Here is a 26,426-nt window from a genome sequence, read left to right as displayed (position 1 = left end):
CAGTGACTCCCTCCAGCCACCTCATTCTCTGTCATCTCCTTCTATTGGCCTCAATCTTTCCCAGCATTAGGCTCTTCTCCAGTGAGTCCTTCCTTCTCATTAGGTGGACAAAGTACTTGAGTTTCAACTTCAGAATCTGGCCTTCCAAAGAGCAGTCAGGGTTGATGTCCTCTAGGACTGACTGGTTTGATCGCCTTGCAGTCCAAGGGACTCGCAGGAGTCTTCTCCAGCACCATAGTTCAAAGGCCTCAATTCTTTTGTGCTCAGCCTTTCTTATGGTCCAACTGAATCTCTTTTATGAAATTGTAAATATTTATAGTTTGTTATTTATCTCAAATATCCCCTACATAAGAATAACTATGCTAAGAATAATAAAAATAGTAATTCATATGCTCTGAGTCAATTTACAGTTAAGTAAATGTAAAAACCCTACTCTCCCTTCATGAGGATTTCAATGATATTGTCCTCTTTTGGGAAGAAATAAAAATATTTCTTTAAATTGAATATGAAATAATAGTAAAAATGAAAAAAAAAGTTTTTGCTCAAGTCTGCTAATAATGGTAAGAGCAGCATGGATCCATGAAGAGCATCTTTTCCTCCCAGAAAAAAATAGGGATGGCATTTCAATATTCACAATCTTGATCTTTAGCATCACAACACATATTTTCCCTTTAACATTTCAGTTGTTTTGTTTTGGTAGCATGGAAAGGGAACAATGGAAGAGACAAGAAAAGTAATGAGTTGTGTACCTTGCTGCCACAGAGTAAACTGGCTCCAGTCACCCTTTTCTCGTAAATTTTCATCTTCTGGAAGAAAGAGGCCCTTGCTTCTATCCATTACAGCAAGTCCTTCATCCCGGATCACTTTCCAGTTTTTTTCTAAGGACTAACAGGAAAAAACATCACGTACATTGCATATGCTTTTAACTAATTCTCCTCAAAAATAAATATAGCCTCATCTGTCACAAAGCTTCCCATAGTTTCTCATTTTCAATTACTTTTGTATCATAATTATTCCAATAATATCAAATACTTACCAGAATAGCTTTCACTTTCATTTGCTTTTGATTTACCTAAGAAAGGGGTTACTTGGGGGGCAATCCAATAATATGATAATCATTCAAATTTATGTTTTAACCAATGATGCAGAAGAAAAAGATTGGATTTTCTGATCAAGTCCAATTTGAAATCAACAGAACATGCAAGCAAGATGTGCTGGTTGTGATTGGTGATTGGAATGCCAAAGTTGGAAACATGAAAAAGGAAAATGTAGTTGGATTTTATGGGTTAGGAAACTGATAAAATAAAATAAATATATTTAACATGAGCCTGAAGCAGGAATCTGACATACTAAATTATGCCAATCTAGTGATTTCTTTGTAGCTAGCATTGTCTTTAAACAACCAAAACTGTTGTCTCCAAAGGACTTCTTCAAATCTACTATAGCATTGCTAAAAGGTGAAGAAGTTCATTTATAGCATCAAATACATGGCCAAGTATGACTGTGGATGAGATCATGAACTGCATGAACAGACTTAATCATAATGAGTGGTACCTGGCTCAATAGTAGAAACTGTGAGAACTTGGAGTCCTAGTAAACAATTACTTAAATATGAGCCAGCAGTGTGCTGCAGCTAACAAAAAAACCAACACAGTCCTAGGCTGTAACAAAGAGTATTAGGAGACTGGAGGCTAAAACATATTAACAACAGTTACAGGAATTGGCTTTGTTTAGTTTAATCAGAGTGAAAAAAAGGACTCAGAGTGACATGATAGCAATGTTCCCATATCTAAGGGGTACCACAAAGAAAAGGGAAAAGCAAAAAAGGCAAAACAAGAATCAATGCATGGAAACTAATCGAGAGAACCATCTAGAACTCAGAAGAAATTTCCTGACAGAACAATTAATTAGTAGAACAACTTGACTACAGAAGTTGTGAATGCTCCCATCCTGAAAGTTTTAAAGAAGAGATTGGATAGCCATTTGTCTGAAATGGTATAGGGTCTCCTTGAGCAGGGAATTGGACTAGAAGATCTCCAAGATCCCTTGCAACTCTGTTATTCTATTACTACTATTGAGCCAGGTACCACTGATTATGATTTAGTCTTTCCATGTGTTTAAACATGCTGACTGTTTAAATTCATCAATAGCTATTACTAATTACTGATTTGTTGGAACAAATGACACAATCCACTCATGGTGCTACTGACACCAAAAAGTCAGCATATTGGACAGAAAGATAAAGGACTAATTTCATTCCTACCTTTTAAAAACATGCCCTAGGATCAGAAAGAAAAATAATTACTAGTTATGAAAATGGTACAAATGAAATAGTTTTAGATTCTTTTATCTTTATCTTTTATCTCATATTCTTTCAATATGAGACATATTTCTCAGATAAAGATTTCTTATTGTGTGGATTGTATTTGATTATGAGTAGTATTTTTACATACTATATAAAGTTAGAAAATAAATTTTTGATGCTGCAAAATTGGAAAGATTGATGTTTTTTTTTTTTTGCAAAACTGCAAATGATGAAGTGATACACTTGCAAATTTAGATTGCATGAACAACAAACTTGCCTACATTTCTTGGCATTAAAAATAACTGAAATAGAAGCATGAAGTCTTTTCAAAATTAATTAAAACATTATCTTTATTAAGCTTGTTGTTATTCTGTTTTGGCATATTTTGTTTGCAGCAAAAACAATGCTCCTAATTAGATTTTTTTTTGTTCAAAATTGTAATAAGTAACATGCAGAATATGATAGTTACAATACTCTTTTCTAATGATTCCACAACTTTGTTTATTGATTCCTTAGGCAACCTTCCAGTTATATTATCTATTTTAGGCACCTGACATATAATGTCAGTTAAGCCAAAATAGATATTTGCTGCAGCAGGAGCTTTTGCTGTTATTCACACAAAGCAGTAGAAATAGCAATAACACTTAGATTTACTGTATATACTGCTTCATAGTGCTTTACAGCCCTTTTTAAGCTGTTTACAGAGTCAGAATATTGTCCCTAACAATCTGGTCCTCATTTTGCCGACCTCGGAAGGATGGAAGGCTGAGTCAACCTTGAGTCATTCAGAGTCAAACTCCTGCAATACTGCATTCTAACCACTGCACCACCATGGCTAGATAAAATCAGTTGCCAGTGTTGCTTAAAGAGTAAATTGTTTTAACCACTGAATTATAGTATTCAATCACTGTATTATTTTATTATTATAGTCCAAGTATGTTACTTATATATTTCTTTTTTCATATAGTTTGCACATATAAGCTAGATCTGGCACAATAGATACCAGTGTTTCTGTAAACATCTCCCTTAGCGGTTACCAGGTTCTAAAACATTTAATTTTTAAAAATAATTTAAGGTGCAACTTAAACTAAGTTCTAGATTTCAGAAACCTCTTTATTTCTAGGAATGCCAGATTATACTTAGGCTTCATAAATATCTTTTGAACATAAACATTGGCTGTGACCTAATATATTGTTTCTAAATATGCCCGTAAAAATGATAATTATAATAATTGTAAAATATTGTTGATTTTTAATTGTTTTTAATTGATTTTATAATTCTTTTTATTATAAGGTGCCTAAAGTTATTTTATTGTGAGACTGATAAAAAGTAATAGTGAGAGGACTAAACAGTGTGATAGAAAGTAAATTCCCCAGTCTGCATAAACTAGACAAAGCCATACTTTTTATCTTATCTTTCATACTTGTAGTAAAACTAGAATATACATTTTCTTTAAAAAAACAAAAAAGCTCCCTGATTGCTTTTAAAATTCAGAATATCTGAATATTTCTGCTCATGCACAACCCCATTATTTTCTCATAGAATTATAGAATTGGAGGAAACTGTTTTGACTTTCTACCTTCTGCTTCTTGCAGAAATCCAAACAGAAGCATCTCTAGCAGAGGACCTTTCAAGCGCTGCTTGAACACATGAATGAAAGTCAATTTACCTACCTAGAAATTTTAACATAAATCTATGACAGGAGATGGAGATGTTTAAGAACATTTCAAACAGTCATAGGCAATTATATACAAAGGCTAGTGCAGAAGGGGGCTGGGGTTGTATTTCATTAATCAAATTGAATACCTGGTCATACTCAACCACTGTCCTCAGGAAGACAGATAGAAGGCTTTCTTGTTCAACTGATTTTTTTTGTCTTTGTGAGAATTATCCCCTTGTGTTTTATGTTTGTTTGTGTATGCATACTTTTTTTGTCATGTGAAACACCTGGAATGGGTATCTAAAAACTATCTATAATATAAATCACTTAACCCTATGCAAGAAGAATAGGAAACAGACTTCTTAAAGAGTCTGGTTTTTTTCCCCCATACCTCTCCCCCCTAAAGGATTTTGACTCTTTGCAAAGATTCAAAGGTTGGGTGCAGGTATTTATAAAATAGCAGGGAGATTCAAAGCCCAGGCTTTTTCAAATAGTTGTTGAAAATGCAACATCTCAGTTTCCAATAAACATCTTTATATATTTGTACAAGCAGACAAAAATGGATACGTAGCTACTGGAGAGAGAAATCATTACATCTGCAACCTTACGAACACTAGCCATATTAGATATGCAAATCAATTATCCTTACAAAAAATAACTTGTTTTTATAACTATTTCTTGAAAAGAACAGGAGGCTTACATATCCCTTAAATTACAAGAAATTAATTTACCAGAATGCCAGGCAATTTTCCAAAACATGATTAAAGAAGATTCACATACAGTAGCTGTCGATTACTGCTTTGAAGCAAACACCTATTGGTTCTGTCCTATCATCCTTTTCTACATGAAAATGTGTAATTATCTTTCCTCATTTCCAATCTTTAAATTTGCCATGCTTATAATATTAGATATCATCTGGGTGCCAAACTATGGTTAAACCCAAGCACTGAAACTTCCAAATCAAAGGTTTCTATTTAATTCAAAGAACTGTCAGCCCTTCTGCTATTTTCATTAAAATAAAATGAAACTAATAGTTGTAAATAGTTGTAAAGGTGTATTATGCAGCAACCTATGATGGGAAATACAGTAGAAAGGAGCCTTTGATTTTTTTTTTTCTTTTATGAACAACATTCCAAGAGGTCTAAACTGAGATGCTGGAGAACCACATTGAGTAGCATTCAGGAAAAAAAACAAAAGCATTTCTGTCTCTGATATTTTTCCTGCTGCTGGAAGGACAGAGTTTGTTCTGGCCTCACAGGACATCTGAGTTACTGCTGTAATAAATCCCCTGATCGTAAATCCAGCCAAACTTAAAAATACAAAAGTGAGCTCATTGGGAAAGCAGCATCTGAAGGACTAAGCAAAAGGATAAGTCTAGAGATGAGTCAGAGTCAAATGATGGAGGTGCTAGCGGGGATCAGACTTGTTTTTCTTCAACACTACCGTGCCTGATTCAACTATTTTCTAGCATTTCTGAGCATTCCTACACATCTGTTTTTCTGCAGCCAGCATTATTATCTAACACTGCATTGACTGTAATAAGAAGAATTTTTTTAAAAAAAAAAAACAATCACAATTCTCATACAGATAGAATTTAATGTGCATATGCAAATTAATTTCTCCTTAACTTTCTTTCACAAGGAAATCTGCTGAAAGTATCAGCTAAAAACAATAAGGAACTGGACTTCTAACATAAAAGAAAATTCTCTCCTAACATTTAAATACATCTTGCTCATGAAAATCAGATCATTTTGTTTTTAATCATCATTCCTCTCCCAAATAATGTGAGTATAGTTTTGTTACTAATACAGTTGGGAGAACCAGTTCCAGGTAAGCCTATCCTAGATATATAACAAGAATAAAACTTCCCCCAAATGATATTCTAAATATTAAGATTAATACTAGAGCAAATAAATTAAGGAACAGCAGTGCAATAATCATAAATACTTTTCTCATCTATCACAAGGACTATACACATTGCCAAGTTCTTTCAATCTGGCCTGATTTCTCAATTTATCCAGCTGATCTAATATTGCCTACCATACGCAATTAAATGTCCCACTGAAACCTTTAAGAGTTATGAGATCATGAGGAAACATAGATTGGTCTGTTATCCACTAATTACAACATTCAGCAATTAAAGGTTTGCCTCCAACTCAAGGGCCGAGCATGCAATTCATTGTATTTGCTACTTAACATACTTCTGCAATCTAATCCTCCCAATACATTGCTGTAAAGCAATTTCAGCTAGGAAGAAATAATTTAACTTCTAGTGAAGAAAGAAAAATAATTTTTTATCAGTTATAAGGGAGACTTGCCTGGGGCAGACTTATATTTTGAATGATTATTCAGGAATAGAAATACAGTAGTGAGAAATTAATCTGCTCTCATTTTAGTGCAAATCTATGTAACTAGATTCTAAATCAAAATCTTTTCTATTTATATCTTTGGCAATGTAACAGAAGAGAGCCAATTTGGTATAATCGTTAAGGCATCACACAAACTGGAAAACTGTGATTTCTACTTCTGCCTTAGGCACAAAGTCAGCTGGGTGATACTGGGCCAGTTTATTTTCTGTTAGTTCTAAGAAGGAAGCAATGGTAAACCACTTCTGAAAAGCCTCACCCAAAAACTACTTCTATGTTTGGCTTTATAAGGGGTTACATCCAAAGTCACATTTCTTAGAGGACGCCGGGCTTACGTTGTGTATGCAGGAGGCAGATGGAAGGAGATTCACCCAAGGAAAATATGCACACAACATTAGGTTTTTTTTTTTAAAAAAAATCACAGAAGAAGCATAAATTAAATTAGAGCAAACAAAAATAGAAATAAAAACACTGGTACCAAGATAGACACCGGAACTGACATACTCATTCAATTCTGTTTAGAAGTACGTTCCATTATATTCATTGGGTTTATTCTAAAATACACAGAGCAGCAATTTAAAATCAACTTAGTATAAAGTTTCTATGGAAGAACAACATCGCGCACCTTGATCAATTCGGTGTAACCAGTTTCCTTTGCTGTCCACCATGGCTGAGCTTTTAAGCCTTTGACATTATACAGAGAACGCTGCCAGACAGACGCAAAGTGACCCCGTTGGTACCCACGTTCATACCACTTGTAGGCCTAGAAGATTGAAATTTGACAGCATATTTTTCAATTGTTGCATTTCAACTGAAAAATTAAGTTAATAAGAAATAGAATAATTTAATCATTATTTCTGGCTTTCTAATGATACTTATTTCCCGCACAATAATAAAACATTAATATTAGTTATTAAAACTGAGATTATAATGTTGTTCATTAGAGCATAAAAACATTTACTCCATTGTATAGTTTAGCCAATACATTTTAATTCCATTTTTGAAATTATTGTCATTTATGAGAAAGCAATGTTAACCTGGACTGGAAAAAAATTATTTTTTACAAAATTAGTTCCAAATTATTACTGCAGTTCATATTCCCAAAATTTTATAATATCACTTTAACTGTCACTATATTTAATGAGTATTTATATAACTATATGAGTCAACTAGGAATGAGTGAACTTTGAGGCATTGATATAATAAATCCATGATCATATATAGAAGCTTTTGTTACCCATGAAGCAGCATTGGAAACAAAGGAACACAGGATTCAAAAAATCCAGAGGAACTGGTATGTCTATCATTGATGATCTGTAGCCAGGAAGAAATAAAAGAGGAAACAGAATTTCCTGCACTGTGGCCTCTAATTCTATTTGGAATAAAGAATAATGAAAAGCTAGATGATTTTCTCATTCTCCTGTTCAATCCATCTATACCCACATCTCCCCAATGTTCCCTATTTGCAACAATCCATACTTCCTATGCTTCATAATGTTTCTGAGGGCTCTCTATATCCTTTATGCCTCCTCTTCTGGCGAAACAAAGACAAGCAATACTCTGTTCTGAATAATGTTGTCAGAACCAAAAGAATGAATAGCAGTTATCTGGACTGGCATCAAATGTAAGAACTCCTTCATGTGGTTTTAACTGAAATGTCAAGCGTGAAAGGAAAAACTCTGCTTCTCTCTTGCAGACACTGCAAAGGGCTCTGAAAAGCCTCATCTTACACCACTTATTGAATAAGGAGGAGCTTATTTCTTATGCCAATTTTTATTGAATTTAAACCCCATCTTAACTATAATTATGGAAGGGGAGAAAAGATTTATGCTTCACTTCATCTCCATTACTGCTGATTTCCTTGAATTTACCAGGGTAATTTGAAGGTGAATTACATTATATTTTTTTTAAAGCATAGGATTCAGAAACCTTATGGTATAGGGTTCTATATTGTCTAGGGCATTGCTAGCATATTTGTCTAGAAGTATTTAAAACTATTTTTCAGACCTCTTTATTCATATGGTAAGATTGGAGTAGAGGGTCAGACCAGAAGCATACATTTCCAACAACTGCGGTTAAAAATGCTTGTATACATTTTGGCATTATATAGCTAAGAGCAGTTTAACTAATTCCATGCATTTAAAACCTTTATCCAGTTATGTAAAGTACTCATTTGGAAGTAAACTTTCAAAACAACAATAGCTTAATTTTTAGTCCTGACTGAAAACTTAGGTATGAACATGTATCTTCAATAATTGGGATTACAAATGCTTGGGTACTGATTTGTTTCTTTGATTAAATCCTGAATTTGAACATATTCAGGATTTTTTTCTGCTCATTCAGAACTGACTCACAGGGACAAATTCAGATGTTTTGCCCAAGGAAGATCATTTTTCATGAACCCTATTTTTGTTCCAAACTAGAGTATCCATTGAATAATATATACAATATAAATCACACTGAAAATTAATGAATATACAAAATCAGCAGAGCTTGATTGCCTGATTTGTCAGTGTTCATAACAGGAGATAATTTGAGCCAGATACTACTGATTTGTGGGAAGCTTCAGAGATAAATACTCTTCTCCCATCATTTAATATCTTCATAAGATGACCTGAGTCAGATCATCCATCATTTTGGGGGCAGATATCCTCAGTATATCAATGATACTCAATAGTATTTCTTAGCCATGGGCTGGCCAAATGATGCTGTTGAAGTCAAATCCCAGTGCTTGGTGGCTCTGAGGATTTGGATGAAAAGGAACAAACTCAGTAAGACTGAGTAACAGTGCATGTTTGGGCCCAGATATGAAAGATCTTTCCTCTTTGGGTTTTAATGGAATTGCAGAATCCAGGATGAGTCTGGCATGCAATCTGTAGGTCCTTCTGAACTCACACTTCTTTGAACAGCACACTGCAGCAGGTGGCCAGGAAGACCTTTGCATACTGTAGATTCTCTTGCACATCAAGGGTGCCCTTTTCTGGATTAATAGTCATTCATACCTTAATCAGCTTGTGGTTGGACTGCAATCTACATAGAGCTTTCCCTGAAAACCAGGTGTAGTTGGTCCAAAATCTAATGGAACAAATAGTAATGTGCAGGCCATATTATGTTTATATAATGTCCATGCTTTGTGGTTTGTACTGGTTGTCAATTGGATTCTAGATGCAATATGGCATGGGATAGATTATTTGAAGGAACATCTGTCTCCTATGGTTTCTGCCCATCTACAACATTCTGAAAAAACTGACTTGTTTGGGGATCCCATTGATTAAGCAATGCTATTTAGCAGGATTCAGACAAGGCCTTCTATGTTTAACATCTGTCTTCTGAAATAGCATTGCCTCTCCCCCCCTCCTTACTAGTCTTAGCACCAAAAACATGGCTATTTGCTCAATCTTGGACTAAACATAACTTGATCAGGAGGGAGGGGATAACTTAAAGCAGAGGCATCAAACTGGCAGCCCGCGGGCCAGATACATCACGTGAAGGCCATGCCCACCCCGGTTCTGCAAAGGCAAAAAACGTCATGATATGTCACACTACATCACGTGATACAATTGAATTTGGCACCCGTAACTTAAAGGAAGGGAGGAAAGGAATACTGCATCTCTGTCAGCTGCAACTTTTAATAACTAGAAAACAAAATGTATAGCATAAGGAATAAATACTGGGCAGAGGTTTATCTATTTATTCATTTGTTAAACTTTTTTTATAGGTACAGCACAGCCACTGCAGTGTTAAAGCTATGAATAATATTACCTCTAATTAAGTTCTGAGTGTTGACCAAAACATACAATTGAAGAGACAGCAAAATACCTCTTCTACAGCATGATAGGGATGTTCATCCTCTTTTTTCAGGTTCCTGGCCATTGGGACTAAGTTATCCCTACCCTCTTTGGCTGTGGTGTGGTTTGCTTTTTCAGATGAAGTCAGTAGACCCCCTACCTCTTTGTTTCCGACTCGCTGCATGGCATCGCCCAAATGAAAGTAAAAGCGGCCATCATCAGTGCCAGGATCTCCTGATTCTAGACCTTCCTAGAAAAAAAGGGAAACCACATCAACTACTTGTTAAGTCATTTTAAATTTATTCCTAAGGTTATCAATGCACTGAGTTCAACAAGAAATTGTGCCAGCCAGCCAGCTATTCTTTTTTCTCTCCTTTTTCACCCTGCTATTAACTTGCATATCTATAATGATTTTCAAATTTTATGCTTCCAACATTTCACTCTCATAACTCAACTTCTGTTTTTTTTCTCTTATGATATGTTTGTTTGCAATGTCACCCATATTTTGGTAAATCTTGATTTTCCCTATATTTGCTGATACCTCTGATGTACATGGTGTCATTTGGCTAAATAAATTAAATTCAAAGAGTGAAGTCATTGTTACCATAACTGGATTTACACAGTTCTTTCCTGCTGAGCTTTATGAACCTTAGCTTGGGATTCCTATAATTCTGTATCTTACTTTTCTTATTTCCACACTGATTATGAAATTACAATTCTTTTCCCCCCTGATATTTTCAGCTGCTAAACTGCTATGCCCAGAGGCATTTCTAGAGGTGGAGATGCAACACAAGATGCTTCTTTCTCAAGTGTTTACAGCTGAAAATGATTATTGCCTGTAACTCAACATGTAGTAATATATTATTTTACTATATAGAGGATTACTTAAAAAAAAACATCACAAAAAGAGATATATGAATTAGCTTTTGAACAGAGAAGGTAGAAAAAACATTATATGACTTACTGGAAACCCAGAATCTGGAAATATGTAGCACCCACCAATGGTCTTTAAGACAGTTCTATTGTTAAATACTTCACCCCTAATCCTATACAGTACATGACATCCCAATTGCCCTCCTTTCGGCAGCAAATGCCTTTTACTTTCTCAAATAGAAAAAGATAAAAGTCCTAATGTAAATTTTACTTTCAAATAGGGAATGCTTTCTTCAATCTTGTTCTCTGCCTTCAGAATGAATCCATAATGTACTTTTGCAAATCCATCATTAGGAGCCAGGCTTAGAACCTAAGAAAGAGCAAAACAAATAATAATTACAACTTCATCTCTGCAGCTTTCTAAAAAATTGATGCACAGTTTTTTAGAAAGACCTAAAAATGTATTTGTTCCTGTCAGTCCTTTATCTTCTCTTTTCTCTATCTGGCAGCAGTATGGAATCTGGAGTCGGAATAGCACCTGACAGATTCAGGTTCTAGTCCCTCCTCAGCCCCTGGGGTACTTTGAGCCAAGTGCTCTATTTCAGCCCATGAATATACTAGTTAAGGTGCTGGACTATGAGCAGGGAGGCCCAGACTTTACTTTACCCTACCCACAGGGCCCATCACTCTCTCTCAGCCCAATCAACCTCAAAGGGCTCTTGCTGGAGAAAAATAGGAAGGGAGACCACAGTGTTTGCTACTTGAGTTCCTATACACAAAAAAAGGGCAGGCTGTAATTTCAATAAATAAAAAAACCCATAAAGTGATGTTAATATGATGTACAAGTCCCTGCTGTATATCATTTTCTGCTCCAATAGAAACAGAGAAATTCAAACCTGGCAGCAGATGTGAAATGTTACAAGAAAGAAGAGAAAAACTGATTATCAATGGAAGATAGTGGTTTTGGTAGCATTTTCTTATCACCTGTAAGATGGAGCAGAAATGAAATTTCTCATAGAAATGAAATTTATTAAGATCCACTTTAAAAACTCTGAATGTTGGATTTGATATTTGTACAATAGATTTAATGGAAGGTGAAGTGCCAAACAGTACAGAGAACTGTGGAGACACCACATGTCTGTTAGACAGGGGAATTTTCCTTGTAACCAAGTCACCTGACTCCATTAGCTATAACATGCATAGTTCAGAGCACTAGCATAACCTGAATAAGCGAGAACATGTCTTCAGATTTCTTGTACTACAGAGAAAGCCCTTGAAAAAAGTAAAAACAAGATCAATTGCTGTTTGAAAACAAAAGCAGCTTTGATTTCTTACAAAGACTATCTTTAATGTAGTGTGTTCAGTTCCAGACTATGACAGTCAAAAGAAAAATATATAATGGTGGGGGGAGTGAAATGCTACCCCTTTTTTGACGTTGCTTCCAAGCTGTGATACAATGGATGGTCTGATAAAACATTTCCCAGAAATAGGGCACATTTCCATCAGACTGATTTCCAGTTAAAGACATAATTCTTTGATTTAATTTTTACTACTTAGCCTTCTCACTGAAGAAAGAATGAGATTTTGTTTTAAAAAAGGTCTGAATAATTGAAGGGCTGAAGAACACTGAAGTCAAGCTGTTAACATCTGGCTCTGTAGCTGCTAACAGATTAGAAGTTCAAGCATCCTTACCATGGCTAATTAAAGCTAATGAGAACAATAGTTAACAACATTTTAAGATGACAGAAAAGATTTCTGTAAGTTTGATTGCAGCTGACCTACAATTTCTTATTCCAATTCATGGATGTGAAGGAGTATACTATAGTCAACCGTATGGCACCCAGAGGCTGCCATTATAATAAATAATAACATTTTATAAAATCTCATGATAATCATGTAAGTTTTCTTTTGTAAAATAGACAGACTGAGATGACTATGAGGGCTCCTTTGATGCTCTCTGAGCTTGGTTGTTTAGTTGCAGACATTTCATTATCCAAACTAGGTAACATCATCAATGTTTTTATGTTACCTAGTTTGGGTAATGAAAAGTCTGCAAGAAAATAATCAATCTCAGAGAACATCAAGGACTACTCATTTCAACCATGAACTACAAACATTATCTTTTATTGGGACACGATTATTTCAAAAGCACTATTCTCATTCTCAATTTGCTTAATTTATTTGCAGCAGTACTGTCACATAGCTGTATTCGATTGACTAAAGAAAGCTATGGTATTGCCCTGAATATGTCATCCTTATCTAAACATAAGAAGAAAAGAGTAAAAGAAAAAAAAATTGAAGACCTAGAATTTGAAAAAAACACATAAATAGGGAAACCTACTTTTAAGGGTTATTAAAGGGTTACCCATTAATACCTTAGGAGAATATCAAAATGATGTTTTTAGATTTGTGAAAATAAATGGGCAAAGCAATTAATAATTACTTATATCTAGGTTTTTATCCACCTATCTAGGTTATTTTTTAATGTATGGCTCTTATATATAAAGACTTGCATAACCACACATATAGTATTTTTGAGATCATTTATCTGTACTTAATAGAAGCTCACCTCCTCGTAAACCTTCTTGGCATTGTTATTGTCTCCAATTAAAAGATAACCCACTCCAAGGTTGTTCTTGAATGAAGCATCATTAGGAAACAAATCAACTAGTTTCTGTAGTGTAACTAATGAACCTCTCATGCGACCTAATTTGACGGGGAAACAATAAAAAAGCAACTTGGCTAGTACATGAAGAAGCAACTTGGAATACAGGAACTACGCTAACAAAATAAATTAAGATTGTTAAAAAATAAAATAAACTATGTGCCATTAAACAGTACAACATGTGTAAAACTTACACTTCTAAGTCATGCCTTAGAAAACTATGCTTGCATTGCCTAGTGTTATGGAGACCTCTAGTGCACAATCAAAGCATTTTCACTATCTTCTTTTTGGACAATAATGCACATTCCAAATTGTTGGCCTTTTTCTCGACTGCATCCATTTTAGATATAAATAAACTGAGTTTATTCATGCTATTCAAAATTATCACACTATTTAATGAAAGGCTTGCTGCTCTTTGGGATTACATAGGCTACCTGAGACTAAAACTAGAACAATTACTACCTTTAATTATTCAAATATAAATTATATCCGTAATATAATGTTCCTGGGAATGATTAGTAATTGAAATGCATTTTGTGCCCAAAGGTTTATTTTTGCACAATAAAACTTCAGCTTTTAAGCCTGTACACTGCAATTTCAGCCACTGGAAACGGATAGGTGTATTTGCATTAGGCTTGTATTTGATTCACTTTAACAAAGAGATTTGTACAAGCAGGTGACCTGATTCTCTTTATAAACGTGAGAGGTAACATGAATCACTTTGACAAAACAGTTTATATTACTTCTAATTGCTTTGAGCTGCAGGAGAAGGTTCATCTTACCATGCTCTACCCCCATTGGCCACTTGTGTTCTGGACAGCTTCAGCACATGCTGTGAAGATTACCCACAGCCTTCCCAAAAGCACAGTCTGGAAGACTTTCAGCATGAGTCAAGGGTTCTCCAGTCTGGCAGCTTCAGCACAGATTCTCACAGCATTTGCCATAGCTGGCAAGAGTGCAGCTGCAGCACTTTTGTACCACAAATACAGAAAAGCATTTCTCTCTACCTATTTCCCCAGTATGAGTTCTCCGGGGGAAAGGTAAGAAGGGTTACCAAAATCTGCTACTTGGAGAGACACTGCAGTTATTAGACTACCTGACTTGAATATACCTGACCCGTTTCTTCAGTTACTCTCTGGGAGATTCTGAGGTATAACTTGAAGAAGACAAGACCTAGGCAGAAATTCATGATGACAAATACTTCTCAGGAACTAATGTGATTTGTTTCAAATCTCAGGCAGAAAAAGAGTAACATTATGCATTTATGCAGTGAAAAGAAGTAAGGCCAGATTACACACTGACTCTTCACAAAAGCCTTTAATTTTAATTACTAGTTCATAACAACATTAGTTTTCATTTAATTATTTCATTTTTTTGTCCAATTTATTTTGTTTATTTAGTTACTATTTCATTTATTTTTATATTTAACTCAAGGTGGCAAACATACCTAATACTCCTTCCTCCTAATTATGCCTTTCTCTTCCTACCGTGTTTCCCCAAAAATAAGACCCGTTCTTATTTTATTTTATTTTTTGCCTCCAAAAGAGACACCAGGACTTATTTTTTTTGGGGGGGGGGGTCTTTTCCACAGTCTCATCTCGTGGTTGCGGCACTAACAGTCCCACCCGGTCGGCCCATTTCTTTTGCGGCTGAAGGATATGCCTCTGCAGCTGAGAATGGAGCTCCAGATTGATGCGTGCGGTGCCCCCCAGCCTGCATTTTGCCATCAGAAGCCTTACAGAAAGGCCTCTGCAGCTGAGAACTGAGCTACAAATTCAATCCATAGCTTGGTTCTTGGCTGCGAAATGCAGGCCAGGGGAATCCATAGCTCCATTCTCAGCTGCAGAGGCATTTTCTGAAGGCCTCTGACCATGAAATGCAGGCTGGGGTAGGGCGCCGCAAGAGTGGTCTGGCAAAACGAGACAGGTGTCAATTCATGGAAGGCCAGGCTGCAATGGTAAGCGGGCCCGGGGCACGTGAGGCAGCTCCACTCCTACCCCTGCCTTAGCTTGCCTCGCTCCAACACTACGGCTTATTTTTGGTGTAGGACTTATATTAGGCCTATCCACAAAAATCGCTAGGGCTTATTTTCGGAATAGGTTTTATTTTCGGGAAAACATAGTATTTTCTTCCCAACAACAGTTCTGTGAGGTGAGTTGGGCAGAAAGAGAATGACTGGTCCAAAGTCAAACAGTTGACTTTCATACCTAAGGTGGAACTAGAACTCAGTCTTCTAGTTTCTAGCCTGGTACCTTAACTACTAGCCCAAATTTGCTCTTAGGAATTGTTGAATTTAGGAACTGCTGAATTGCCTGTCAGTTAACTATTGCTAAAGTGATAATTTGTCTAGTGCAATGTTCTTCAAATGTTACTGCCAGATTCAATAGATATTTTGTTGCAGGATATCTATCTATCTATCTATCTATCTATCTATCTATCTATCTATCTATCTATCTATCTATCTATCTATCTATCCATCTATCCATTTATCATTTATACACCGCCGATCTTACCTAAGTGACTCTAGGTGGTTTACAATAAACATTTAAGAGGTTAAGAGATATTTTGAGAGTGTTCAATAGGTTTCCATCCTACCTTGCTGCCCATAGGTTTGGAAGCTTGGGAACTACACAAGAATATCTAATTCCTGGATATCAAAACATGGAACATTTTTAAACATTTGAGCCACTGGTAAGTCTGGTTTCAGAAACTTACCAAGAAACTGCTGCCTGTCTGCGCGCCGTTTCAATGTCATCTTTACTAGATCATCAGGGACATTTGGCAGATTGGCCACTTCACCATAGGTGGTAATAGATCGCTGTAGTATTTCATTGCTTCTCATTTTCTCAGCCAAGTCATCCTCACTCTGTGTGTGATAATAAAGCATTAATTAGTATTGAAATTGCTATCAAACTTAAAGCACAGGTTAATTAATTAATCGCTATTAGATTATAAGATTTATTTCAAAATCACCATTATATGACTTCTAAAGTTTTGATTCATAAAAACTGCATATGGCAGATACATAATTCTTTAATACAAAAGGAAGAATGTAACACGGTTATACTATCAAAAACTAAGAAGTTATTTTGAAAATTTGTAAGCCCTCTTTATATCCAGATATGACAATTGCTTCAAAACAATCAATACATTTTCAATGCACGTCTTCCTTTAGTTTATTTTTTTCTGAGATGCCTGTAAAGTGATTTTGAACTTAAGACGCTCTTGTCTCTTCCTCCTTGCAGCAAAAGGGACATAAAACTATCTCTGTTACTGTATTCTAAATCAGGGGTCTGCAACCTTGACAACTTTAAGACTTGTGGACTATGCTGGCTGAGGAATTCTGGGAGCTGAAGCCCACAAGTCTTAAAGTTGTTAGGTTGCAGATCTCTGCTCTAAATGCATCTAAAATGATTATCACATTTTAACAGTAGGTAATTTCATAATTAATTCTATAAATTTAAATAATATCATGTCTGCATTTTAGTTATAGTAGGTTAGTGCTACTAGGTTTTAAGGATTTAAATATATTCTTTTGTGGGTTTTTAGACTGAGGTCCTTAAAGAAACAACAACAACAATAATAAAAATAATAATAATAGAGGCAGGAAACCCTATACCATTTCAGACAAATGGCTGTCCAGTCTCTTCCTAAAAACGTCCAGTGTTTAAACATTCACAACTTCTGAAGGCAGGTTGTTCCACTGATTAAATGTTCTAACTTACACAGTACAGGTAGTCTTCAACTTACGACCACAATTAGGATCAGAATTTCTGTGGTTAGGTGATGCATGTGTTAGGTGATGTGCAATTGATTTTATGACCTTTTTGTTGAAGTGGTTATGCAAATTACATTAAACAAATCCAGCTTCTCCCATTAAATTTGCTTATCAGAGGCCCCCTGGGAAGTTCACCAATGGTGATCATGTGACCCCAGACTCTACAACCATTATAAATACATGTCAGTTGTTAAATGCCCAAATCATGATTATTCAACTGCAGGAATGCTGTAACATTGTGACGTGTGAAGACTGATTGTAAGGCACTTTTTTCAGTGCCTTTGTAACTTTGAGCAGTCATTTAAAAATGGTCATAAATCGAGGACCACCTGTACATGTCTTACATTTTCACCAGATAATTTCAGGTGGCAGGGTTAGGGAACATACTCTCATTTTATGATTACATCAGCTGAGAAGGGTAGAAGAGCTAATACTGTGTCTTAATCCCTTGCAATGTGAGAAGCTAAAAGCATTCAGAAAAGGAAAGACATGAGCTAGCTAGCTTCTTCTACTCATGTAAGGAAGTGTTACATTATATGACCTGTTCTCTTCTTTCAGGAGAAGTCTGAAAACTGATCAAGTAGGATCAAAGTGGTCTTGCTTTTAAAAATTATGCAGTTAACTATTCAATTTTTACAGGGCAGGGGAAAACTCTAGCTCTTGTCTGCATTATGTAAGGATTTTTTTTTCCAAATCACCTATGTAACTTGGGCCCTTGATATTTGCAATTTATGCTCAACTCCTTGCCACTTAAGTTATCTGAACCATTCAAATATATCTTTCTGCCATCTTTGGGGCTGATTTAAAGGGGTGTTTTGGCACTTAGTTCCATTCACTCAGTTAAAGATAGAATTCATACTGAACCCAAATTAGTACCTTGTCTGTGTTTAGCCAATATTATTGGGATAAATTTAAATAATTATTCCAATGACATGAAAGAAACATCTTAATTTCAATTATTTAGATCCAAAAATCTGAACTTTGTCATCACTTGTCCCTAACTGCACCATTGTTGGGTGTGATTAGCTATCAAATACTCCTTGACACATAAACAGGACTATTCAGCTTCTGCTTGGTGGCACAGTGGTTAGAATGCAGCATTGCAGGTTAATTCCGCAATCTCACTGTCAGGTGTTCGATCCTGACTGGTTCAAGGTTGACTCAGCCTTCCATCCTTACAAGATTGGTAAAATGAGGATCCAGATTGTGGGGGCAATATGCTGTTTTCTCTTAGAGAGGGCTGTAAAGTATAGCAGTATATAAGTCTAAGTGCTATTGCTATTGCTATTCTCATTCACAAAATAATGCAACGGCAATTCTCCGCTAGAAAGAATCCGTAAGGGAATTTTTCACGTTTTCCCTTAGAAATCCAGAGGTTTGTAACATGCAGAATCAGGATTACATAGGCTCACCAATCCTGAAAGCGGATCTTGCTGCCAAATCCATACAAAAGTTAGTAGCAAATTGGAATTTTCAATATGACAAATAACACCTAGAAAAATCATTCACTATTTATTAACTTTTCCCCTCCCTCCCAATCCCAATTTTATGGGAATGTTTTCTTTCAAAGTCAGATTTTGGTCTCAAAAAAGGTGGTCGTTCCCACCATGGTCCTTTTTGTGCCATGCTACCATTTGGCCATTAAATTCCAAAATTCACTATTTTCTGCACTTTTTTTTTTTGCCAATTCTGATCCATATAATTTCCTGATTAGTGTATTTGTTAAAAGAGAGAAATAAAGGAAAATAATCTCAGTTCAGAGAAATTTGTCAATGTCCAATCAATTTAGTTACAACAAAATAATGAGACCGTATTGCATTTTTTCCCTCTATATACAGTTGTAGCTGAGTACTCAGTTGCTTTGAAACTCATCAAATTTGGTACTCAATGCATTTTGATGTGAAAATTTTGTCCTGGTACTCATCATTGATTTGGTAGTCAACGCACAAGCTAAAACCTGTTGGTGTCAGCTGCCTTGTGATTTTTTTTTCCTTATGGGAAAAACTGTTTGTACTCATCATTTTTGGTACTCATCGCACCTCCTGGAACCAATTAATGATGAGTGCCAAGGTACCACTGTATTTTAAAGAATTAAATAACTGACAGATTTTGAAATCAGAGGCTGCTTCCTAATATAGTATATCAATTGTTTACTTTATTCACTTTACTTTATTTGCAACCAGTAAAAAATCTTAAGTACATAAGATACACTATGGTTTGATTTTCCATGCACAATTTTTTTGCTTTCTTTTAATTTTACCTGGGCTTTTCCATATCTTGCTCGTGGACTTTGGGGATACTTGCTTACCAAAGCTTCAAATGCCTTTAAAGCTTCCTCTGTTTTCCCCTGAAAGTGAGAGAGTTATGCTATAAATAAAGAAGATAAATCCTTACAATTATTATTTATATAAAGAATGCACTCCAGATACGTTGGATGCTGACTCCCACAAGGCCCAAACAAGGACATATAAATATTGAATTCCATCACATATAGATGGCAAAAAGTTGGGAAAAGCAGAACCTATGGTGTCAGCGAAGTGTGGTGGAATATTTTGTACTTAAGATATAATATACAATTTTAAGAATATATACAATGATATTGTGACAAAAGTTATTAAAATATCACTAAAAGAAATGCAAATAATAGTATAAATTCAGGGAGGAAAACAAAATTCTGTAGTTCTTGGGTTTAAAATGAATGCTGTAGGAAAAATAAAAAAGGCCTCGATAGATATTTAAAATATAATTATTTAAGAGGGGATTAACTTTGAATAATTTCTGATCACTATGTTAAGAAATTAACATAAGCCATTTGTCATAAAAATCTTCTTTATCTGAAAGAGATTATGACAAATGGTTGTGTTAATTTCTATAGTTGCAGGAATATCATTCCAAAGAGAAGATTGGTTCCTATTGGTGTATATCGATTACTGACATGTTGATGTTGATGAATGTTCAGAGATATTAAAACATTTCTGCTAAGTCAATGTCCATTCTCATACTTCCTCCCCCCAGAGGAAGTTTACTAGCAATTAATTTAGCTATGTGGCATGATGCATGGACAGACAGACAGAAACACACAAGTACACGCTACATTGCAGTTTTAATTTTGCAATCTAAATTTTACCTTTTTGCGTAGCTTTTCTGCAGCATCAAGTTCAACTTTAATACTTTTATCCAATTTATTGAGCAATTTTGGTTTCTTCTTCTTTACTATGAAAGAGCATAAAAAACCCACAAAATTTCCACCAAATTCAGTAATATTGGAGATTACTTTATAGCAACTCAAGTATATAATAAATCTGGTATAATAAATCAGTTTTCCATTGGAAGGCAGGATACATTTTAGATCCATAATCATTTGCAAACTAAAAATTGTATCTTGGTATCAGCTCCTACTTCCCCATTCTCTCTCTGCCTCCTCCTTCCTTGCCCCAAACCTGCCCCACACGTGTACCAACAAAGATCTCTCTCCAGCCACTCTGCCAATTCCATCATCCTATCTGGTTTTTACAATTCCAAATGTGGTAAGTAGAAGAACTATAGTTTTATTGTTTGGAGGTCTCAACATACACATAGGGGATCAACATGAGCATAAAATATAAATAAGTAGGAAAGTCTCCTCTTCCAAGAGACTTTCCTACTTATTTATATTTTATGCTGATGTTGATCCCCTATTCCATTCCCAGTGGGTGGAATAAAGATAAAAAATAAATTTGATGTAATAAAATCTAAATTATTGAATTTAATATGGTAATTTTCTGTATACAATATCTTTTTCTGCCGTTTGGAGGGGCCTTGGAGATAAACCTGGTCCTGAAATTTCTAATTATGAGTCTCTACCAATATTAACATTGAAAAGATTACATCAAGAAATAAGGATAGTATACTTTGGGGGGTTCCAAAATTTTTGTATAGGGAAAATTAATCTAGAACAAACAAAAAATACCTAAGGATCTTACCATTATAGAATTCACGACAACTATGGCTGATGAGATGAATTGTAGACATTTTTAACCAGAACTCCAAAACCATCTCTGGCTAAAACTGTTAAACCAATGTGTCAAATGAAGTATTTACAGCTACTGTAAGCTATTGCCCATACATATTTCTCAGCTGTCAGAACTATAAATTGCATTTGTAAGATTTATTTACCTATGTAACAGTGTGAAAGATGAAATGCTAGTCCTTCCATTCTTAATATTAAACACATCTATATTTCAGTATTTTGAATACTACAGCATTTTAGCTCAATATGATTGATTGCATAGACATGAAAAGAAAATAATAGAATAATTCGCTGTCATTTTTAAAGATTTGGGAGATCTGTTTTCATAGATTGCTTCCAAGAACACCCATATGATTTAGGACATTTAGTTCACATTCTACCATATGGTATCCTGTTTTTGGACAATAAGGAAAAAATGACAGATGTCTACATTGGTCAATACTGTATAATATTCCGGTGCATTTTGAAGAGGATTCAGAAGAAATGGTTGGATCTGGTACAAACAAAATGTCTCAATGGTCCACTAAAGCAGTCTGTCTTGTGTATGACTGCAAAAAAAAGTGTATCCACTTTCAGGAATCCATTCGTAAAGGTTAATTTCTTTTTTTGCGAATTCATGTAGAAATTTAAAAAAAGGCTGGGCTGCTTCAATAAATAGCAAACTGGGGGCGTTTCATGCTTGCACAATTCAATTGTCCTTTTGAGTCATTTTTAAATAATGCATACTTTATGATATAACTTTTACAATATATGTCAAAATCAATAAACTGCTATCTTAAGATAGCAACGTTTACAGAGATCTTATTTCACTAGAATAGTTTACTTAGTAGTAGCCTTTTTCTTGCTATATTTCTGTTCAAATACCATGGTATAATAATAAATTAAAAGGTATCAATACTGCCAGCTAAAGCAGAACTTTTCATCTCTTACCCATTTTATTTTAAATGGAAAATGTAGCTGTCTCAACTCATATAGCATGAGATTAGTAAGAAAACTGGAGATCTTTGGCAAAATATATTTAATGATAGGACACTTCAGAAATTTGAATGTTTCTCTCTTTGTCTCTCTCTTTTAGCCTGAGAACAGCAGGTTTCCAAATTTCAAATGCCAGGGAGCAATGACTTGTGAAGCACTATAGCAGTGTTTCTCAACCTTGACAATTTTAAGGCATGTGGACTTCAACTCCCAGAATTCCACAGCCAGCAATTGGAATTCTGTGAGTTGAAGTCCACATGCCTTGAAATTGTCAAGGTTGAGAAACACTGCACTATAGGCATCTGGTTGGCCAAGCTCTTGAATTATTATCTTCTTTTGAACTTTTTTTTTTTTTGCATGAAAACTTGAAATGTGAAAAAGGATATATTTCTTAAACTTTAAATAAACAAAAATGGTGGGAATCAAGAAGTCTAAATGATATATTAGAGACAAAAGAAGTCTTAGGATTTGTCTGAATGCCATTTCCAATGAAGAGGAGATTTGTAGCTAAGCAGATCATATAGATAAAACATTTTCCTCCCAAATCCTAGAATGGTATCCAAAGTGTTTTTAAAGATATGATCATTACTTTCTTAAGTTGACCCTGTCTGACTATAGATGTCAAAGTCCTCCCCCAAACAAAAACAATTAGACTATTTCAAATATGCTCTTACCAATGCAGAGATTTTAGATTATTTGAACTATCTGTATTTTCAGTTGCTTACCTTTTTCTTTTTGCAGAGTTTCTTTTTCACCATGTCCTGGAATAGGTAAACAGATTTCTTATCATCCTGATCCTTTTTAAAAACAAGTTCAAGTGTATATTCACTGAATTATTAAAATGTTGTCTTCAAATAAATAGAATTTAACCATAGTTTGCTCAGAGTAAAATATACACGTGTTGCTAATTAAGGATGTGTTTAAATGAGTTGCTTTGCTTTGATGATGTTTTGAGCAAAGCATTCCTTTGAAATGCTTCCAAATGCGTATAAGATGACGTTCTAGGAATGCGGCCCGGCTATAAAGACGGGGGTCGTCTTATACGCCGGGTCGCCTAATACGCCGGCATATACGGTAATTCTTTTGAATAGTCTTTTCCTAAACATATTTATACAATAGTAAGCTAATTGGCTTCTTTGGTGCCACAGGAATTTTAAATATTCTATCAGACTGTAAAAGGTCTAATTTTCTCTAGAATGGACCAATGGTTCCTATGGGTAAAAGTTTCATGCAACACCATTCTTAATGCATTATATACCCCAATCTTAGTTGTTTTTCATAACACAAGTAATCTTCAACTTATGACCACAATTGGGAACAGAATTTCGCTCTTAAGTCATTGTGGTTGTAAATTGAGGAATTATGTGACCACACTGTTTTATGGCTGGTTTTGCGATGATTGTGAAGTGAGTCACCGTGGTTAAGCAAGCCATGTGTTTAAGTAAACCACATGATTGTTAAGTGTAAACCCATTTTATCCAATGGGTTTTTTTTGTCAAAAAACGCACAAAAAAATGCAAAAAGCAATAACTAATCATCAAGTGAGCCAATTGTCAAGAGCTTGAAATGTGATCATGTGACTGCATGGATGCTGTGGCACTCTTAACTTCAAGGACAGATTTTAAGTAACTTTTTTTGAGTCTGTCTTAATTTCAAACGATCATTAAGCAATTGGTCATAAGTTGTCTCTGTATGTCTGCCTGCCTGTCCATCCATCATCTATCTATCTATCTATCTATCTATCTATCTATCTATCTATCTATCTATCTATCTATCTATCTATCTATCTTTCTAAACCATCCAATTTTCTCCAATAGTGGCTCTGGATATACAATATAACAGATAGTTAAACAAACAAACAAAAAAAGTTTGTGAAATAAATTCAGCAACTGTTACCTAGATTTAGTTCTACAGCACATGCAAGGAATTCTGTGCAGCAACCTTAAATACTGACATATTATGTCATATTAGCTATCAGTCTTTATGCCACAAGTCTCTGCGATGTCCATAGGAAGCAAATGGTCCTAATGTGTTAAACATCACTTCAATTATATCCTTAGTATAATACAACTCAAGACATATTCTGGGAGTAATATGGTTAAGGCCACATTATGTTTTATTTTCTTTATGCCTCCATGAATTTAGTCATGTTTTCCTCCTGAATGGTCTTTTTTCTGACCTTTATAACGATTTAATGACTGATCACTAAAGTATATGTCAGTATTTTTGAAAATAATGACTCCACTAGTGAAACATTCTTCTGTATTTTATTGCAGCAATTGTTAACACAGAAGGTACATATTTTAATAGTTCCCTTCACCTTGTCTTCATGGCACACTTATGTAAACAAGAAAAACATATAGTAGCATAACAGAAAATTTGATCAGCACAATCATCAGCATTTCAAAAATACAGAGTCGCTGTACAAAAACTCAATTTATTTTACCCAAAATAATCTTAATTATCCTTAAAATTATGGCTTTATAAAAAGTATTCCTGTCATTTAGAAATGTACAATTTTAATTCTATGAAAAATAATACTTTGCCTCGATCTGTATGAACAGATTGTTTCCTAAGTATCATAAATGTATATGGCATAATCCTTCTAGCATAATGTTCTCATTTGCTGCAACGTCTGTGCATACACAACAAATAGAAAAGACCAAGGCTTATGCGAAATCTTTCATGCATAGATGGGGAGAGTGAGAGAGAGGAGAACAAGTCCACAGAAATACATGATTAAGTACTACGTACACACTCAAACTATGTAGTCCCTGTTATCTTGGATTTAAACATAATAAAAATGCACTGCATTTATCTCTATTTCTTTTTTTAAAAAAAGTTACATCCAATCACTACCTAAAATATACAAGCCACATATTCTATTGCTACTGTAGTGAACCCTCAAAGATTCAAATAGTGTGTATTTCCTATAAAGTTCTCAGTTTTAAATGTAACTACTTTTTATTTTTTCTGAAAGAATATCTTTAAATTCTGCAGCAGGACTGAGAACAATTCTCCTACATATTGCCTCAGTTAATATTCACCTTTTGTAAGCAAAGTATTTATTAAGAAATATATATAATTGTAACAAACAGTTTTTGGTAAAGCATGTACAAGCAGTAATAATTAAACTGTAAGCCTAAGATCATTTACTTTTAAATCTTATTTACTGCAGAAGTTTTATTATTATAAGAAGTTACAAGGACATCACTTACATAGGAGAGATAATAACAAGGCCAAAAGACAAAGGGAAATCCTTGTGTTTTAATATTAAAGTTTCACCAGAAGAATCAGTCCATCAAAACATAAAAAAGTAAAAAATATATTTAGTGATCCTTTTGGAATAGGTCCATGGTTAAAATATTTGCTTTATCTGGGCTAATGTCAGATAAATATTAAAATTAGTATGTAGAAGTCCAAGTCAAAATTATTTCACAGTCCTATTTCACTAGCTTTTTGCCATAAGGCATGTAAATATACCAAAATATTTTGTTCACATTTTAAAACTTTGTAAAATCAGATTACATCCATATTTTAGTGTTACACTATAAATACAATTATGTGAACACATGTTAAGATTCAAATACAATTATTTGTCCACTAATAGGAGAAAAGTTAAAAAAACATGTATACTAAATGCTACAAAAATATTAAAAGTGAATATTAGTATGCTAAATATATGCTAAAGTCAACTGGCTTACTAAAAAAAAATCAACTATGTGCTGTGGTGCTCTGTAATCCTTCACTGTTTTAGGCATTTTCGGAAGTATCTTTTGAATTTCTTGTATCATTTTAAGAAATGAATTTGCCATTCATATTAAGCATTTTTTAAAAGGTTTTACATTTTTATGTCATATTAGTAGTTATGGGAAATGAATTAAAAATGGAATTTCTAAATGGAATGGTCTCATAAAGTAATTTGTGAAACACTTTTTAGTGCCTACACCCGCCACTAATTTTCTGAGCTCCATTAATTATGTCATAGAAAATATTTTAACAAACAT

The 26,426-nt window shown here is 34.6% G+C and overlaps 1 protein-coding gene across 3 annotated transcripts in view; it reads right to left on the bottom strand.

Annotated features, from left to right (window-relative positions):
* The window catches only part of ASPH (aspartate beta-hydroxylase), a 101,904-nt gene that overhangs the window by 12,641 nt on the left and 62,837 nt on the right, over positions 1 to 26,426 (bottom strand). For all 3 annotated transcript variants that reach the window (XM_039335720.1, XM_039335733.1, XM_039335724.1), the window contains 9 exons: positions 23,145 to 23,180; positions 20,563 to 20,648; positions 19,696 to 19,782; positions 16,373 to 16,523; positions 13,562 to 13,698; positions 11,264 to 11,362; positions 10,280 to 10,369; positions 6,957 to 7,094; positions 750 to 885 (listed from right to left, as the gene is read on the bottom strand). In XM_039335720.1, the coding sequence (XP_039191654.1) occupies positions 750 to 885; positions 6,957 to 7,094; positions 10,280 to 10,369; positions 11,264 to 11,362; positions 13,562 to 13,698; positions 16,373 to 16,523; positions 19,696 to 19,782; positions 20,563 to 20,648; positions 23,145 to 23,180 (960 nt within the window). The remainder of the gene's footprint in view (positions 1 to 749; positions 886 to 6,956; positions 7,095 to 10,279; positions 10,370 to 11,263; positions 11,363 to 13,561; positions 13,699 to 16,372; positions 16,524 to 19,695; positions 19,783 to 20,562; positions 20,649 to 23,144; positions 23,181 to 26,426) is intronic.

The sequence above is a fragment of the Crotalus tigris genome, unplaced genomic scaffold (genome assembly GCF_016545835.1).
Source record: "Crotalus tigris isolate CLP2741 ecotype Arizona unplaced genomic scaffold, ASM1654583v1 scf7180000017546.9332058, whole genome shotgun sequence".
Taxonomy (NCBI): Eukaryota; Metazoa; Chordata; class Lepidosauria; order Squamata; family Viperidae; genus Crotalus; species Crotalus tigris.
The sequence above is the reverse complement of the archived record's forward strand: the minus strand, read 5'-3'. Positions and strand labels throughout refer to the sequence as shown.